General features: G+C 45.7%; 2 protein-coding genes across 2 annotated transcripts; both read right to left on the bottom strand.

Annotated features, from left to right (window-relative positions):
* Positions 1 to 5,532: 5,532 nt before the first annotated feature.
* LOC127304218 (uncharacterized) lies at positions 5,533 to 6,012 on the bottom strand. The gene has a single exon (XM_051334917.1). The coding sequence runs from the start codon at positions 6,010 to 6,012 to the stop codon at positions 5,533 to 5,535; it is 480 nt and encodes a 159-aa protein (XP_051190877.1).
* A 4,770-nt stretch (positions 6,013 to 10,782) lies between these two features.
* LOC127302374 (uncharacterized) lies at positions 10,783 to 11,668 on the bottom strand. The gene has a single exon (XM_051332819.2). It carries the CDS (start codon positions 11,580 to 11,582, stop codon positions 10,980 to 10,982), a length of 603 nt encoding a protein of 200 aa, XP_051188779.1. The 5' UTR covers positions 11,583 to 11,668; the 3' UTR covers positions 10,783 to 10,979.
* Positions 11,669 to 18,601: the final 6,933 nt, after the last annotated feature.

Genomic DNA, 18,601 nt, shown 5'->3' with positions numbered 1-18,601 from the left:
ATCCTACGCAATGCGTTCATCATCCAACAAAAGTGTAGAGTATGCATTTATCTATTCTGTTATGTGATCAATGTTGAGAGTGTCCACTAGTGAAAGTCTAATCCCTAGGCCTTGTTCCTAAATACTGCTGCGTTACTACTGTTTGTTTACTGTTTCACTGTGTTACTACTGCTGCAATACTACCACCATCAACTACACGCCAGCAAGCTATTTTCTGGTACCATTGCTACTGCTCATACTTATTCATACCACCTGTATTTCACTATCTCTTCGCCGAACTAGTGCACCTATTTGGTGTGTTGGGGACACAAGAGACTTCTTGCTTTGTGGTTGCAGGGTTGCATGACAGGGATATCTTTGACCTCTTCCTCCCTGAGTTCGATAAACCTTGGGTGATCCACTTAAGGTAAAACTTGCTGCTGTTCTACAAACCTCTGCTCTTGGAGGCCCAACACTGTCTACAGGAAAAGGAGGGGGAAGTAGACATCAGAGGCAGCAGTTCCCGCGCGAGAGAATCTGTCCGAACAGACCGACAACATCACACTGACTTTGGTGAGGCACTGATTTTTAGGCTATACTATTGCAAATTGGTTTGCTTTCGGTGTTGCTCAAACTGTTGCAAATTAGCTTGCTTTTGGCACTTAAACTGTTGCTTTGATTTCATCGAGATGAGCTGAGTCTATATAAAGACTGTCACTGTCCGCGCACTCTCACTCTCACTCTCACTCTCCGCACTCTCACTCTCACTCTGTGTACTCTCACAACATCTCACTCTCACTCTCACTCTGTGCACTCTGACAGCATCTCACTTTCACAGCTCTTCGGGTACTTAGTATTTCCTCACGTAGTTGATGTCTCCTGCTCGCAGCTGAAGATTTGTCGGCTGATTAAGTGTTTGCTCAATCTGTGATATCAAGGTAAGGATTTGAAGAAGCAAGCATAATTAGTTGTGTAGTGTAATTAGTTTAGTTAATGCATGTTCTGTAGTTGCATGCATGCATGCATGCATAGGTATTATTGAGTCTGTGTAGTTAGTATTGAGTAATATATTAGGACTTGCAACATGCATGTAATTAGAACGTAAATAGCTAACTGAATGTGCTGTTTAGAATTTATGTTTTATGTATGCAACATGCGTAATATATAGACTATGATTTTATGTGCATAGAAATATATCACGTACGAATGATGAACTTGTAATTATAAGTATATGATGCTAAAATATTAATGGTCTAAGTAAATATGTTGAACCTGTATTAATTTAGATCGATTTGATTATAGACTGCTCTGATTGCAATAAGGTGGAAGTATTTTAAGATAATATTAGAAGTGGAGGGCTGAAGTTGAGGTACTAAAATCCGTCCGTACTTATTTTAACTTAACTTTGTAGTTGGTACTATTATAATTTGTTGCGTATTAAAATATGGTGTTGTGTTATGTTTGGTGTTAAATTTATTATGAAATGAGTGAGCGGTAGGCGACTAATAGAATTATTACGGAATGGTGTTAAAATTATTATAGATGGTGTTGCGTTACGATTATTTAAAATTGTTAATCACATGTTAGTGTTGTAATCTACCATTATTTTAAAAATATGGTTGTGCGGTAGGTACGATGGTAATTGTGTTAGTGTTTTATGGAGACGTCGTACGCGACGAATTTTCTGGTGTCGATGTCTCGCGCTGCGACTCAGTTTAAGTTGTAGTGACAGACATGGTCAATAGAGAATTTTTGGATGTTAGAAGATGCATCCGAGCACAGTTTGGGCGTGAGATGCGTGGGAAAAAGATGACCGTTGAGGCTCTCATCGTCGTAGGAGGGAATGATGGGTGTCCGTTGGGGTTTGCTGGAGGTAAAGAGTGATTGAAATTGGGGTACGTACATGAGGTTTGCAAGCACACCTGCTGTTGCTATGTACGGAGAGCCCATGGTGTATGTTCAGTTTATATCCGGTGATGATTGTGCCAGAAGCAATACCGGCGCTGGTGAAGAGGAGATGGTCATCATCACAGGACCGAGCACCGTTCAATCAGAGCATTTGGCCCTGACTGCAGCAGGCATGATAGGCCAATCAGAGCATGACGCACTGACTGCAGGCCATATCACCGGCCCATCGGAGCAGATGGTCGCTTAGTTTGCTGCCGAGCCAGGATACTGTTCCGCGTTCGTTGACATTAGCGAGCGTGTGGAAGGACTGCCGGAGGCGTTGGACGATGACGCTCGTTCTTCTTCGTCTGAATCCTCCTCGGACGAAGAAGGCGTCGGTCCTTTCCGGAGGGCGGTTGCGGCACCAATGGACCCTGAGTTCTTAAAAACAATGACCATCAGCAATGAATACCGCTCTGTTCCAGGCCTAGGGGAGGCGAGTCTGCAGGTTGGGCAAACTTTCGCAGACAAAGACTCGGCTGACCAAGCAATGAAGAGGTATGCGTTGGCCATATCTCGGCAACACAGAGTGAAGCAGTCTGATCAAAGGCAGCTGAAATTCATATGCGTAAAATTGAATGAGGGTTGCAGGGGGGGAGAGTTATCGCTCGGGTGAGCCCTGGGGTATGTCAGCCATGGCATATCTCAAAAATAGAACTCCATAGCTACCAGCAATTGGGGGCTCTTGACAAACACCGCAATGTCACTGCAAAATATGTATCACATATCATGCAAGTGGCTGTGGAAGAAGATATAACCCTTGGTACAAAGAAGCTGCAAAAAACCGTGGAAGATCTGATTGGCTTCCCGGTCAGCTTTAGTAAGGCAAGGCGGGCGAAGGAGGAGATTTTCCAGAGATTGTATGGCACCTATGAGGAGGTATATGACCTTGCCCCGAGACTACTCCATCAGATAGCAACAACTAACCCGGGGACTCAAGTGGTCAGGAGAGTTCGTCAACACCCTCTGGAGGAAAACCAAAAAATCCTTGATCGTTTATTCAGGGCATTCCCCCAAACTATACGGACATTCCATCACTGCCGCCCGGTGCTGTCAATAGATGGTACCTTTCTCACAGGAAAGTACAAGGGCACACTCTTGGTGGCGATCGCAGCTGATGCAAATAATCAGCTTTTGCCTATTGCTTATGCACTTGTCGAGAGTTAAAACAAAGATAGCTGGTTATGGTTCCTCAGCTGCTTGAAGATGGGAGTCGTGAGAGATCGGCCTGATGTTTGCATCATATCAGATCGCAACACGGGCCTTTTGAGCGCTCTTCAACAAATGAATGCCCGGGGAGGGGTTTTATAGCACGTGGCTCAGCGAAAAGGCGAGGATACATGGCGGGAAATTTTGGCGGTAAAAAATAAGGCGGGAAACTTTGGCGGGAAAAAATAAGGCGGGAAATTTTTGTGGGAACAAATAAGGCGGGAAAAAATATGGCGGGAACTTTCGGGGCGAACTATTTTCGAGAAATCAACATTTATTATTAATACATCGAACGAAATAAAGATGGAAATATAACTACAATTAAAATATGGCTAATCACTACAATGGAATTTAAGATACAACGACAAAGTAAAACATAATTTAACATACGTAGTTAGTACAAATAGATCACTCTACTTTCCCTGCGTCCGGCGTGGCCATTTTCCGGACTTGTTGCCGCGTTCTTCGGCCGCTTGCGCCTCAGCAGCTCTTTCCCTTAATCTCTTCATTTCCGCTTCACGGGTCTCTCTGCGCACATCTTCCTCTGATACCTACGTGCAACATCATCATCCATACTCTTCTGATTTACCTCACGATTTCGAGCTTGATCCGCCCTTAATTTTAGTATATGTCTCTCTCTCTCTGCTTTATCATTAGCAGCAGCCTTTTCCCAATGCTCATTCTCATGGAACCTTGCCCATGCACGCTGTTGTTTCTCCTCCACCTCGCGGCGTGCCCAATCCGGTTGCTCCTAGTCTATCCAGTGAAACCACATGCAAAGGGGCGGGGGAGACCGCAACACAAATAATACGGTTAATAAACGAAAATTAATGACATACAAATAATTTTTTTAATCATGCTGTTAGAACATACCGCAGGCCTCGAGGATGATAAACTTGTTTGTCTAGGTGGATCATGATCATAGCTCGCGCACATGAAATATTTCATGCCGAACTTATCTGAAAAATCAACCACCTCCTTCACCTTCGCAAGGCGGCCGCACCAACACCTCTCTGCTCTCACCCCCGGTGGCAAGCTTGCATTCTTCCCCTTCATCGGCCTAAAATCCTGGTCTGAGCAAGGCACACTCATACTCACTCCAATATTTTGCGCACGAAACAGAGACGCGGAGAAGGCAAACTTGATCCTGCTATTTCGATTTCTATGCGGGAAAGACGACTTATATAGCCTTCAATTAGTGTGAGTACAAAAACAATTTATGCAGAATTATTGATATAGGCTGTCGGTGCTCTAATTGCTGTATCAGCATAGAATTCCTACGTAAATAGGCCGTTTTCGGTGGTTAATTTTCTGTATCGGGCGGGAATCTCCGACATCTTCACGTCTCGTCGTCGCTTCTAAATCAGTGCAGCAGGTCTTCGAAATCAGTGCACCAGGCATGGTCGGCCGGCCGGATTCCCGCTCGAGGTCTGCCTCCACCACGTGTGGCGGCATGTGCCACGCAGGCATGCCACCCTGTGCAGCGGCGGCATGGCCCGCGGCGGTCGACAATGTCTTGACGGTGGGGCTACGGGCTAACGTGTCGCAACGCCGGTCGGCGGCGGGTCCCTGCCGCCACAGTCTTCGGCGGCAAGCTCCACGTGTCGGCTGGGGGGCCTGCCGCCACGCAATAGGTGGTCTTTTTTGCCAATTTGATTCAGAGGTGGTCCTTTTTATCAATGAATTAGGGCAGGTGGTCTCTTTTGACAAAATTTCAAAATATGGGTGTCTAACTCTAGAAAAACCTACATTTTGGATTAGAGAGAGTAGCTAGTGCGGACGGGGCAAGACTTGTCGAACGGTGACATGGTCAAATCACACTCTGCAAATGCTTGTTAGAAATGGAGGTGACCTTGAAAATAATGGGAGCATATAGGGTCGACGTAATCCGCAAAATTGCCACTAGTGCTCAATGTGGGTTTTCATCAGCAACCGGTATATTGGGGTAGCCTGTTTGATTTGAGGCACAACATCGTAAATCAGTGATAGGAATGTAGCAACGAACCTATTGTCGTTTATCGATCGAAGACCGCAAGCCTCACGAGTGATCTAGCTGTGTAAGAAGTGTAGTAGGGGGTGAATGTCGGTATCGATTATTGAGAAGATACTATGTGGTGAAGCCTTGTACGCTAGTATCCTAGTTCAAACACTTTAGAAAAAGATTTACAATCACAAAAAATCATTAGTATTTTTCTTTCCATTGAGACACATACGAACACACATTTAGAACATAGCTAGAACTTCTAACTTGTCGAGGCCTGCAAAAATACCTATCCTTGGGGATGCATATCCATGAATCCGACTATCCATGGTATTCCTCTCTCTCACCTGCCACCACTATCAATTCGTTAGTGCTGCCCAAATACATGATCACGTTGATATACCAAACACAGGATCCTAAAAGCTCCTGTTCATCTGTTCTCGGAACTTGATTATGAACATTTCGGCAGCCTGGTCGATATCGTAGTCCAGGTTGAACTCCAACCCCTCTACCTCTGGGTTTCTCCTTATTATATCCACTACTGAGGGCTCCTCTTCATCCCCCGTGTACTCCTCAATGTAGCCACAATTGTGGTTGTCATTGAAGATGGGGTCCAATGTCCAGTCAGGGCAGCTGTCGTCACCATTTTCTTCTTTATCGAACAGAGCCAACTGATGCGAGAGATCAATGATCTTGCTGCCATGGATTGTCCGCATCGTCTTGATCTTGCGCAGCAAGACAGCCTTGTGATAGTCCAATCTCACCTTTGCCTGATCGGCGGCCACAATCAGCGTTTGTATCTTGTGCGAGATGGAGCCCACTCTAGCCATCCTACGGCGGAGCAAGGCGAGGACGAGGAGCCTGCCCGCTAGCACGCCGGTCTTGCTCTTGCACATGGTTACCGCCTTCTTCAGGAGCATAGGGGCCTTTCTAATATTCATATTTGTAGCTGAGAGAGGTGGCCTAGCATGCAGCTGATTATGAACGGCAACAACTAAGATGCTGCACTACGTAAGAGTGTCAGAGTAAGGCTTGGCATGCGCAGATGGTGTGAGGCAAGGTGGTTTCAGATTCATGGGCCTTGCCCTGAGGCCCCTAGGATGTATATATAGTAAGGACTTCAGAAAACACGGTGCCCGACTTTGCTGCTCACGTCATGTCGTCATGGTCACATTTTTTGTTGTCCAAAGCGTGTGAAAATAACAATTGGAGATCACAATTTTAGCATGTGGAGACAGGGAGTGAACATTATATAGAATAACTAAGTTGGGTGTGGAGGCAAACTTAAAGAGGCAAGTAAAGCTAGCGATATGAGGTCAGGAAGGAAATGTCGAAAGTATATATTCCTACAGTTAAGGCATAGAGAACACATGCCCCGCTGGTGATGGTTCTTTCAATCCTACAGCATTGCTGAAAGCTGTAGCTCGACAATCAATCATGCGCTCTCTCTCTCTAGCTTTAGTCTGTCCCGTTGCTTGCTGTTGCCTGTGACTTTGTGTGGCTTTTCTTCCCGATCCTGCGTGCACTAGCTTCCATATAGCAAGCAGGCTGTCACACCATCATTTCAATTTTCAGTTGCAGTGGTCAAGAAAACTACGTGCTCCCCGTGCGCTTCGCCGTGACAACAACCACATCAACAACGGAAACGTGTAAGCCTTTTGAAAGGAAATAAACAAGGACTAGGAGGGTCCTCTTTGGTTCGAATGGAAAATGCATGAGCTAGCTAGTCTCAAATATACAGGAAATCAGACATTGTCCGTTACATCTTTTTTCGGTTTTCCTAACTACTAGTTTAGAATACCCCACAGTACTAGTACTCTCTCATTATTTAATTAGATGGATTTAGTTGGTAGTGTTTAATTTGAAATAATCATAATTATTGGAATATTTATCAGCTTTGTTTGAATCTGTGAATCTCTTTCGATGATATATTTTAAATAATCCTAAAAATATTTGTTTCGATAAATTCAAAAAAAAATCAATTTCAAAACACATTCAAACATGATGATGCACAATAAAAATCAATAAAATTATATTCAGAAACCTGTGTCTCCAAATTTAAAAATACGCAAATGCCAAATATTTTCTAACTCTGAGGAACCAAATTAAAAACAGAGTGAAAAGTAATTGTTTGAAAGAAAGAAATCATTAAGTTTAGAAATCAAAATTTGCTTCCTGAAACACGTTCATATATGATGTTACATAATAAAATTGTCGAATTTTTCATCAAGGTTCACCAAAGTTTTATGAAGTTTCACCAGTTGCTTTTCAAAATTAGTCCAAAGAATTATTCAATGTTTGTCTTATTTTGAAGTTCTCTTCGCTAGGAACTCAAATATTGAAATGGTTTACAAATTGAACTTATCGTTGAAAAGCAATGAAATTTAAGTTTTAGAACTTAATTTAGTAGTGTGGGAAAGGAGAAAATCTTTTTCACACCAAATTAGAAATTTAAAAAAAAAGGAAGGAGAGAAAAGGTACGGCATGCACGGTATATCCCGTGCATACTAGAAGGGCATTTCTCGGGTACTCTAGCAATGTCAAACTGTCAATGAAACACTAGTAGGGAAATGGCTATAGGGGTATGCTTATTAGTAGGTATGCATAGTTTTGCTACTGACAAATATTTTGTTTATCTAGGTTCAATTATACGAGATCCAAGGTCAATAACATCAGAGTACTCATCGTAGATCCTCATATGATTTCGCGACAGTCAATTGATTCAGACGCGGTCGTGATCGAGAACTACATTACCCATGTGATGAATCTGGCTTTCAAATATAACAAGTTAATCATGTGGACCTATAATAAAAGGAAAAAATATAACTACTTATATATGCATCTTTTTTTACGCATTTTCTCGAATTTATGCAACTAACTAGTTTAAATTTTAGCTTTCACTGGATTCTTATTTGTATCTCACTATTGGATGGCCAAGTCTATTATTTCGATTCTTACCTTAGCAATCCGGCGAGAGATTTTACAGATGCAAAGGAACTTATTGATAGGTGATTGTTCTTTCATCCGCATAATATAAACTGATGTCGTCAGTATTATTCTAAGGATTTATGTCATTCATATTGTTTAGATTATTTATCGCATTTCGCTCGCGGGGACAAAATGCAGAGAAGATCAGTTACACATCACTAGAGCATAACATGTTTTTTCCGGTTAGTTTTGCTAGCATTTTTACTAGTCAGTGATTTACTTATTAGATAATATATGAATTATATAATTTCTATGTTCTATGTATGAGTGACACCAACAGCCCGAAGGATCCATGTTATGTGGCTTCTATGCTACCTATCATATGAATTTCATAATGGGCAAAATGCAGGAAAATAGGCCATTTAGATTGGTATGCAAACATCTTCTATTTTATTTTTACTATATATTTTTTCCATATTTTGTACCTCTTTTGATCAATCATTCATATTTATTACTTCGCAACCTAAGTTGGATGTGGGGGAGCTGACGAATCTGACACTAGCACAGCTCCGCGAACAGATGACCTCGTTTCTGTTACAATAAGTGATTTCTCCCACTGGAATGTTCCACAATAGTTCAGATTGAGATGTGTTGCAAATATATGAAACAATCTATGTGATATATATAGTCAGAAAACTTTATCTTTGTTCTTTCTAAATGTTGATTGTGATTTTCAAAACTGTAAATTGTTAAGCATGTCGGTTCTATATATGAATGTGTTATATCGAGTAAAGAGTTATATATCTTGTGTTATTCTCATGCAATATCACATCAGTTGGAATAAGCCGGCGTTCGTTTAAAAAATGAAAACGGACAACAATAATGGAAGCGTGCAACTATTGTTCATACCCCTATAACATAATGGCAGCGCATAGGACAACACGCGAGCAGTAGGGCGAGCTATTAGCTGCGAGCCGAGCGCACGCTGCCATTATGACTAATGGTAGCGGGTAGCTGTGGCACGCAGCTAGTACTTCGGCACAAGACTAAAAACAGATATCACTGACGAGTTATCAGTCGCGGGCCACCACCTATGGCTGATAGTCCAATTTGGCACGTGACATGTAGGCTTTTCCCTACTAATGAAGCATAGTAGGGGGGGGGGGGGTGGTGGTGGTGGTAGCTGATATGGATTTTGGTAAGATACTATTTGGAGAAGTGGTAAATGCTTGTATCAAGGTTCAAACTCCTTTTAAATTAAAAAAAAAATCTTTATCGATCAGAGTTCAAACAGCTTAGAAAAAGATTTAGTCACTCGTGGGTGTTTTCTTTCCTTTCAGACACATTTTTTTCGAAATGGGGAAAAATCGCCCCAACTTCCGCATCCAAGGGATACACACGGCTTTTTTTATTAGATTATTCACAACATCTTACAAGAGCAATACAAAAGATCAAACTCAAAACAACCTCGCTAAACCTACAGAAGGATGAAGAGGATGACAATACACCAACTCACATAATCCAAACAACCAAATGCCTTCCCAAACCACCCAATAGCAGGTAAGAAGCACATCCAGTCAAGCAGTCTCTCAGCGCACGCCAACACACACGCCACAGAAATCGCTACCGTCATCTTCCTCGCACCCATCTTCAAGAGGGATCACCGCATTGATCTTGCCAGACCGGCCGTCGATGTCACCATGACACCAGACAACTCCACCATCCTGCACGTGTCCTGCAGTCCGCGCCCGTCTTCGATACCCTACAGCTCCACGCCGCCTAGAATCATCAACGTCAACGTGGTAGATGAATACCACTCCACCAAAGATCCACCTCCATCCAGCCGCTGCTCCAAAAATGATACCCCAAGAGGTAGAACGACGCAGGAAGCACCGTCGTCATCCGATCCGGGAGACCTAGATCTAGGGTTTCCCCCGGAGCAGCACGAGTGAGTAACCGCAGACTGCGACGACGATGCCTTTAAGAAGGAAGCGACGCTTAACGCGGCCATCGCCCGCCAATCATGGCACAGTTTTCACCGACAACCGCTAGTCCCTAACTCGGCAAGAGCCAGCCTAGAGGCCAGCAAAGATGATGCCTTCGCAAGGGAACGACGCCAACAGCCGCCGCCATCATCCGCCAAGAACGATGTCAAGGCGCGGTTTTCACCGGTGGCGCCTTCACCGCTAGCTCGTCGTCGACTAGATCTTCATCACCGGAGTAGACGGATCTTGTGATCCGCCACCACAGCAACTAGCCGACCACCTCCGGCGAAGGAGGAGGCCACCACCACCATGCCAAGGACAGTCGCCCATGACGTCCTTGTGCCTCGGAAAGAACCTGAAAACCTGCACGAAGCCGGCATCGTTGTGACCGCAGTAGTATGATCGCAGCCCACCCGAGCCCGTCAGGAGCAAGATCGGACCCGAACCACCGCCGCCGCCCGCCAAACGATGGAGATCCTCTCCCTCCTCTAGTCGCCGCCGCTCCAAGGCACTGCCGTCGACAGCCCGATGCGGATCGCCCCACGGATGCCATGGCTGAGGAAGTCCGCCGCCGCCGCCACGCCTCCAGGGCTTTGCCCGGCGGCGCCTAAGGCGGCGGCGGCGGGAGGAGAGGAGCCGCTGGGGAGGGAGAGGAGGGGAGTCGCTGGGGGGACCGCCCGGAGCGGCGCGGCGCCACCGCGCGGGTGCGGGAGGTGGGTGCGGGTTGTCTCCTCTGCTCCGTGCGAACACACATTTAGAATTAAAACTTCTAACTTTCTGGACCGCTGCAAAAACTCCTATACATGCTGGGGATGGACAAAAAATTTAAATCCATGCATCTGAGACTATCGACTGTATTGTTCTCTCTTACCCACCACTACTATCACTTTGTCAGCGCTTGCTAAACACAGTATCATGTTGATATACCAAAACAAAGGATCAGTGGATCACTAAAAGCTTTTGTTCATCTGCTCTCGAAACCTGCTGATGAATATTTCGGCAGCCTGGTCGATATCGTCTTCTATGTTAAAGTTAAACTCCAACCTCTCTACATCTCGATTGCTGCTGATTACATACATCGCTGACAGCTCATCGTCATCCCCCTCGTAGTACTCCTCAGTGTAGGAACAGTTGTCGTCACCGTTGAAGATGGGGTGCAACGTCCAGTCAGGGCAGCCACCATCACTATTTTCTTCTTGGTCGAACAGTTTGAATTGATGAGAGAGATCATCAACAATCTCACACCCATAGATCGCCAGCGACTTCTCGGCCTTCCGGAGCACGAGAGCCTTGTGGCAGCTATCCACTCTCACCATCACCCGGTCGGCAGCCATCATCAGCGACTGGATCTTGTTAGAGATTACACTGGCCATGACAACCTTGCGGCGGAACGATGCGAGGACGAGGAGTCTTGCCGCTAGCACGCTGGTCTTGCTCTTGCACATGCTCACGGCCTTCTTCAGGAGTGCCGGGGCCTTGCCAATCTTCATCCTTTTTGTAGAGAGCTCCCTGTCAATGACACCAACTAAGGAGCTGCACTGCCTCAGAGACATACACAGATCACCGGAGTGCTGGTCGGGTTGATGAGAGTGAGTGTGAGAGAAGGTAGTTTTTGATTCATGGGCCTTGTCGTGAGGCCCTATGATGTATTTATAGTGAGAAACTCAGATACCCAGGCATGCAACTGCGCGGCACTTCCCTGTGCTCACATGATGATCAAGCTTTTGGTTGTCCAAAGCGTGTGAAAATGATACTTGGGCAAAACAATTCGAGCATGTGGAGACAGTGCACTGAACACTATAGAGACTAAAGTTCAGTGTGTAAGCAAACTGAAAGAGGCGAGAAAAGCTAGCGATGTGAGATTAGGAAGGCTATGATATGTGGAAAAAGTATTCCTCCAGTTCGGCCATAAAGAAATATCATGCCCCGGTTGTGCAGGATTGGCTCTTTCCTCAGAATTATATAGGCGCGTCCTGAGAACGGCAAAAGTGCTGAAAGCTGCGGCGCGCCAATTAACCTACACCCACTCAGCCACACTCTCTAACTTCAATGTGTCCCGTTGCTTGCTGATGTATGTGAAACTGTCACACCATCATTTCGGTTGTCGTGCTCAAGAAAACTGCGTGCTCCCCGTGCGCTTCTCTGTGACAACAACCACATCAACAACAGAAACCGAGTGCATCAGCTTTTCGAGATTTCTAGGTCCGTGGACGGGAGACCGAAGCAAACGGTCCAGAACTCCTTTCTCAAAAGGAGGAGAAAAATGCTGCATAGCTAGCTCAATTATTGCAACGAAATTGTTAGAGATATATTTGGTATAGGTATATTAGGTAGTCTAGGATTTGTAATCTCTACCTACCATATCTCTAGGAGAGCTATCTTAGCCTCCAAGTCTGTACCACTATATATACTCGCCCATGAGGCGCAATACAATATCCAACATATTCCGCCAATCTCTCTCCCTCTCTATCGTTCTACATGGTATCAAAGCGGCGCCGATCCTAACCTAGCCGCCGCCCAAGCTTCCGCGCCGCGCCGCCCCCGGGGAGGTCGATCTCCATGATCTACTCCGGGGGCCGCGCAACCCGTATGAGGGTTCGTCCGCCGATCTGTTGATCCGCTGCCCTCGAGTCTTTTTTTTCCAATCCGTAGATTGGTTTTCTTTTTGCTCCGCCGGTCGCTCGACCGGTGTTTTCTTTTTTTGGTTTTGCCGATCATCGATCGGATTGAGTCGCCCACCGCCGTCGTCATCACGCGCCTCTACTCCAACCTCGGCATCGACTGCACCGGCCATCTTCATCAACCGCGCGGCACAGCCGCACGCGTCACACACGGGACGCCTACGTGCGACGCAGCAGGCTGTCTCGCCCGTGCGGTCTCCATCGCTGGTCCGTCTTCGCCGTCATCGCCCAGGACATCACTGACCACGTCGCCAACGACTCCAATCTGCGGCACGTCGTCCACGCCATGGCGCGTACAACGCCGCCGTCGGTCTGATCAACCGACCGCGCGCACGTCTCCGCCAAGCACGTCCCCGAGCACGCGCCTACCACCGATCGAGCTACGGGCTGCCGCTGCGTCGCCCCTTCGGGCCGCAGCGCCGCCGCCTTTGGTCCATGCTACCGGCCTCCGACGCGCCTTCCAAGGCGTGTACGTTGCTGGTGGCCTCCCGCCGCTGCATCGACTCGCGCCCTGCAGCTACGCCGGCCCCTCGGGCCGAGACGTCGCCGCATGCAGTCTCCTTCGCCGTCCCCGCGCACCGACGTTCCAGGCTACTACCGCGCCGCCCCATCGGCGCAGGTCGCCACCGTCAGCGCAAGGTCTACGTCAAGCCGCCGGGTTCCTCCTCGCCAACTTCGAGTACCGCCGCCGCACCTCCACAGGTTTCGCCGCCTTCTACGTCTCCGTCCACCACGACTTCGCGGTCCATGATGGTCCCTTCCCTCGCACGCCCGGTATTGGCAACACCGACGCGTGCCTTCGTCCCCGACGCGTCCCCGAGCCTGGCAAGCTCGGGCCAGCGCCTCGTCTTCATCGGCTTCGACAACGTCTTCATCGGCATCGACTCTTCTACGACTGCCTCGACCGCGTCGCCGACTTCGTCTTTGCGTACTCGGTTCTGGCAAAACCGGAGTATGCCTTCGTTCCCGACGTGCGCCTAGTTCTGACAAAACTAGGGCAGCACCTCGTCCTCGACGGCTCGGACTGCATCGACTTCGGCATCGACAACCTCCACGACTGCCTCGACGCGTCTCCGTCACTCTCCTCGCGCACTATGCGCTTGCGGCTTCATGTGCGGCTACCTCGACACCGGCACCCGACCACGACATCGACCACGGCATCCCCTCGCGCGGCTACCCCGACCAAGGTTGCAGCACCCACGCTCTCGGCTACCTCGACATCGGCATAAAGGGCTACCACCTCGCTTGCGCCTCACCAGCCTCCTCTCCAGTCCAAGCATCCGCGACGCAACTCCGTCCACGACGCTCCCGCTACGACTGCGGGGGAGTGTCAGCCTTCTGGGGTCCACTTCGGTTTATCTCCCGGTCCCGGCCGTCTGCGACGCTACTGTTGTTCACGTCACTACCGCTACGACTGCGGGGGAGTGTTAGAGATATATTTGGTATAGGTATATTAGGTAGTCTAGGATTTGTAATCTCTACCTACCATATCTCTAGGAGAGCTATCTTAGCCTCCAAGTCTGTACCACTATATATACTCGCCCATGAGGCGCAATACAACATCCAACATATTCCGCCAATCTCTCTCCCTCTCTATCGTTCTAGACTACCTAATATACCTATACCAAATATATCTCTAACACTCCCCCGCAGTCGTAGCGGTAGTGACGTGAACAACAGTAGCGTCGCGGACGGTCAGACTGGAGATAAACCGAAGTGGACCCCAGAAGGCTGACAGAAATAAACAAGAACTAGCATGGCCCTCTTTGATTCGAAAGGGAAAAATCTCAAATCTGCACGAATCACATATTCTCAATTCGTTCTTCTTTCTTACTACATCTAAGTTAGCTGAAATTTTCTCCATTTCAAAAAAAAAAAAGCTGAAATTTTCTTATAATGCCGTGTGAAAACGACCACGTCGGTTCTTGTTGGTGGGTGAGCGCCAACTAGTAGCATATATGTGGTATTGTTCATTTTTTTCCAAACGACCCACATGGGATCGAATTTTCATTACCATGGAGATAACGAAAATACACGTCAGTTTTCAAAGGGAGGGGAGGGGATCGCCGCCTAATGCTAACGTTCAGGACGAATATTACAAACCAAGAAGTATATTACAAGAAAAAACGATAACTGGGTAACTTGGGGAACATCCTAGATCGCACAGCAGAAACGACTTCTTCAGGATGTTGTTGGATCTTCACGATTATCACCAGAATCCTTATCCTCCAGGCGCAACTGAGTAGTTCGTCCAGAACTCCTCGCAGGTGGATTTCCATCTCCCGCCGCAGCAGCAAGGCGCAGAAGTCCATCAGCTCCAGCACGAAGCTCCAAAGCATCCTGCTCACCATGAAGACCTGACCAATAGTTCATGAAAACAGCAGCGTAACTGATGATGTCAAACGGTGAGCTAATTAGCTTTTTTTCAAAACAGGATTTATTTCTTAGTTTCCAAATGGCCCAGCAAATAGCAGCCAAACCAGCAATCTGAGTGTTGCGACTAGCTCGAGAGAACTGAGGGAACCACCAAAAAAATTGGGAAAAACTCCCAGGTCGAGTAGGGGCTTTGATAGCAGTGGCTATAGCACTCCACACAAACTTGGCAGCAGAGCAGCCAAAAAAGAGGTGAGTGATGGATTCATGTTCAGTACAGAACTGGCAGAAGGGATCCCCAGGCCAATTGCGTTTAAGCAAATTATCTTTAGTGGCAATAGCATTATGCCAGATCAGCCAAAGCCAGATTTTGATTTTTAAAGGAATTTTACTTTTCCAGAGATGCTTAAAGGATCTGTCTCGGCCCCCACCACTGATCTGCTTATACACAGACTTAACAGTGAAATTGCCCTTTTTAGCCCATTTCCATCTAGGGGAATCTTTTCCCTGAGATAAATGGGATTGATTCAGTAACTGAAACAGGCCAGCCTCTTGAATAATCAAATCAGGAGGTAGCCATCTTCTGTAAGAAAATCTCCAGCCCATATTGGCTGCATCAGCAACAGTGATGTGTTGTTCATTGCAGACATCAAACAGAACAGGAAACATCTCCTTCAGAGGATTACTGCTGCACCAAGAGTCTCCCCAGAAACTAGTTAATTCCCCATTCCCAACTTTCATTCTCCTGCCACAGAGATACAGATCTTTAACTTTCAACATATCACTCCAGAGGGGAGAGTCTCCAGGTCTGTGTTTTGCATAGTAAATACCTTTGTGATTCAAGTATTTTAGTCTCATAAAATCTTGCCAAGGACCAGTGTCATGCTCCAATTTCCACCACCACTTGCACATCAGACTGATATTGAATCTGGATAGATCTTTTACTCCCAGGCCACCTTTCTGTTTGGGTTTACAGATCCATCTCCACTTAACAAAGTGGTATTTTCTCTTATGAGCACTACCAGCCCAGAAAAAAGACCTGATAGGCTTATCAACTTGCTCAATAGTTGTTTTATGTAGAAGTCTCAAAGACATCTGGTACACAGCAGTGCTAGCAAGGCAAGCATCAATCTTAATCAACCTCCCTCCAATGGACATGGAATTACCAATCCAGCCACTCATCTTTTTCTTGGTTTTTTCACCCAGGAATCTCATGTCAGCTACTGAAGCTCTTCTGGCACAAACAGGAGTCCCCAGGTACCTGATGGGCCAACTACCTTTCTGACAATTGAATAACTCAGCATAGAAAGTTTGTTTAATATCATCTTCCAGAATCAACATAACTTCACTTTTCTCAAAGTTTATTTTCAGACCTGACATGGCTTCAAAGATGTAGAGCAAGAGCTTTAAGTTAACAGCTTGTTGAGCATCATCTTGCAGTAGCAAAATAGTGTCATCTGCATACTGAAGAATTGCAGTACCCTTCTGCACCAAGTTATCAGCTAACCCAGTAATCAAGCCATTGGATTGTGCCAAGTGCACCATTTTGGCCAAGCTATTGGCAGCCATATTAAACAGAAAGGGGGCAAAAGGATCACCTTGTCTCACTCCTTTATGACTAGTGAAATAAGGGCCCACCTTGTCATTGACTTTGACACTGAGGGTTCCACCAGCCACAGACTTCTTGATCCAAGTCAACCAATTATCACTGAAACCCTTCTGTTCACAGCAATCAAACAGGAATCCCCAGTTCACTTTATCATATGCCTTTTCAAAGTCTATTTTCAAGACAATCCCCTGTTTCTTCCTGAATTTGCCCTCTCTCAAAATTTCTTGAAGCAACATAACTCCATCAAAGATGAATCTACCCTTGATGAAAGCAGTTTGACAAGGAAGTACAAGCTTACTCATCACTGGATTTGCTCTAACAGTCAGGACTTTTGTTATTACCTTGAAGAACACTTGGAGCAGACATATGGGTCTGAATTTTTGAATAATGTCAGCATCAGCAGATTTGGGAATCAGAGTGATAATCCCATAATTGATCCTACACAAGTCAATTTTGTGCTCAAACAAATCTTTGAAAACATGCAGGACATCAAACTTGACAATATCCTAGCAATGTTGATAAAACTCGATGGGAAAACCATCAGGGCCAGCAGCTTTATTTTTCTCCATGTGGTCAATGACATCTTTAATTTCCTCCAAGGAAAAAATTGTATCCAACCCAACTCTATCAACATCATTCAGTTTTTCTTCATCAGACCAGACATCTCCACTTAGCCTGATGCCAGAATCATTCACAGGACCAAACAAGTCTTTGTAGAAATCAGTGGCATGCTCCAGCAAAGCAGCATCACCAAGAACAATAGAATCACCTTTTTTCAAAGAGAAAATAGTTCTCTTCCTTTTACATCCATTAGCAGCTTTATGGAAAAAAGCAGAATTGCTATCCCCATAAAGGAGCCAATTCTCTCTTGATCTCTGTCTCCAAAAGGATTCCTCATTATCCAGCACTTCCAACAAATTAAGTTGGAGGGAAGCCCTTCTTTCCCTTTGACTAGGAGATAGAGGTCCCATTTCTTCCAAATCCTCAAGTTCTTTTAACTCAACAGTTATATCATTTTTCTTTTTAATATCTGCCCCTCTCAAATTGGCACCCCAACCTTTCAAGGATTTTTTGACATTTTTCAGCTTTTTAATTATTCTGTCCAAGCTGTTACTGGCATACATCTGCTGTTCCCAACATCTCTTCACTCTGTCAAGGAAACTATCCTCTTTGAGCCATCTTTTTTCAAATCTGAAGTCCCTTTTTTTAACTTTGATATCAAGAGTGTCAAGAATTAAAGGGTTGTGATCAGACATATCTCTCACCAACTTGTGAACAGTTACAAGAGGAAAAAGATCTTCCCATGAACTGCTCATCAAGAATCTATCCAATTTCTCCAAAGTGGGATCACTGTGATTATTGGACCAAGTAAACTGGCCACCAGTCATGTGAATTTCTCTTAAAGCACAAGTGTTAATGATGGAGTTGAATAGGTCAGACCACTTGTTATGAGTCATAGCCTTGTTTTTCTCACTGGAAAATCTCAGAAGATTGAAGTCACCCCCTACCAAAATTGGTAGAGTTTGATTGCTGCAAATATTCCCAAGTTCCACCAAAAAATCCTCTTTATCAGAGGCTTGAGCAGCTCCATAAACAATAATCAAGCACCACTTTACATTAATCTTCAAGTCAAGCAAAGAAACCTTGATGTGAAATCTGCCTACTGAAGTATCACAAATGGTAAACCTGGATAGCCTAAAACCACCCAGGATACCTCCACTTCTACCCACTGAGCTGATCCATTTCCAATCAAACTCACCTCCAGGGTCAATTCTCCTGAGAAAAGCAGGAGAGTAGTCCTTTTTTATGGTTTCTTGGAGACCAATGAAATCAAGCTGTTGGTCTTTAATTAAATCAGCAAGATAAATGCTCATCCCTTTCTTCCCAACCCCTCTGCAATTTAAAGAGG

Source organism: Lolium perenne, chromosome 5 (genome assembly GCF_019359855.2).
Source record: "Lolium perenne isolate Kyuss_39 chromosome 5, Kyuss_2.0, whole genome shotgun sequence".
Taxonomy (NCBI): domain Eukaryota; kingdom Viridiplantae; phylum Streptophyta; class Magnoliopsida; order Poales; family Poaceae; genus Lolium; species Lolium perenne.
The sequence above is the reverse complement of the archived record's forward strand: the minus strand, read 5'-3'. Positions and strand labels throughout refer to the sequence as shown.

Excerpts from the sequence above, each read along its gene's own strand:
- LOC127304218 (XM_051334917.1), bottom strand. The coding sequence starts at position 6,012 with ATGTGCAAGAGCAAGACCGGCGTGCTAGCGGGCAGGCTCCTCGTCCTC.
- LOC127302374 (XM_051332819.2), bottom strand. The coding sequence starts at position 11,582 with ATGTCTCTGAGGCAGTGCAGCTCCTTAGTTGGTGTCATTGACAGGGAG.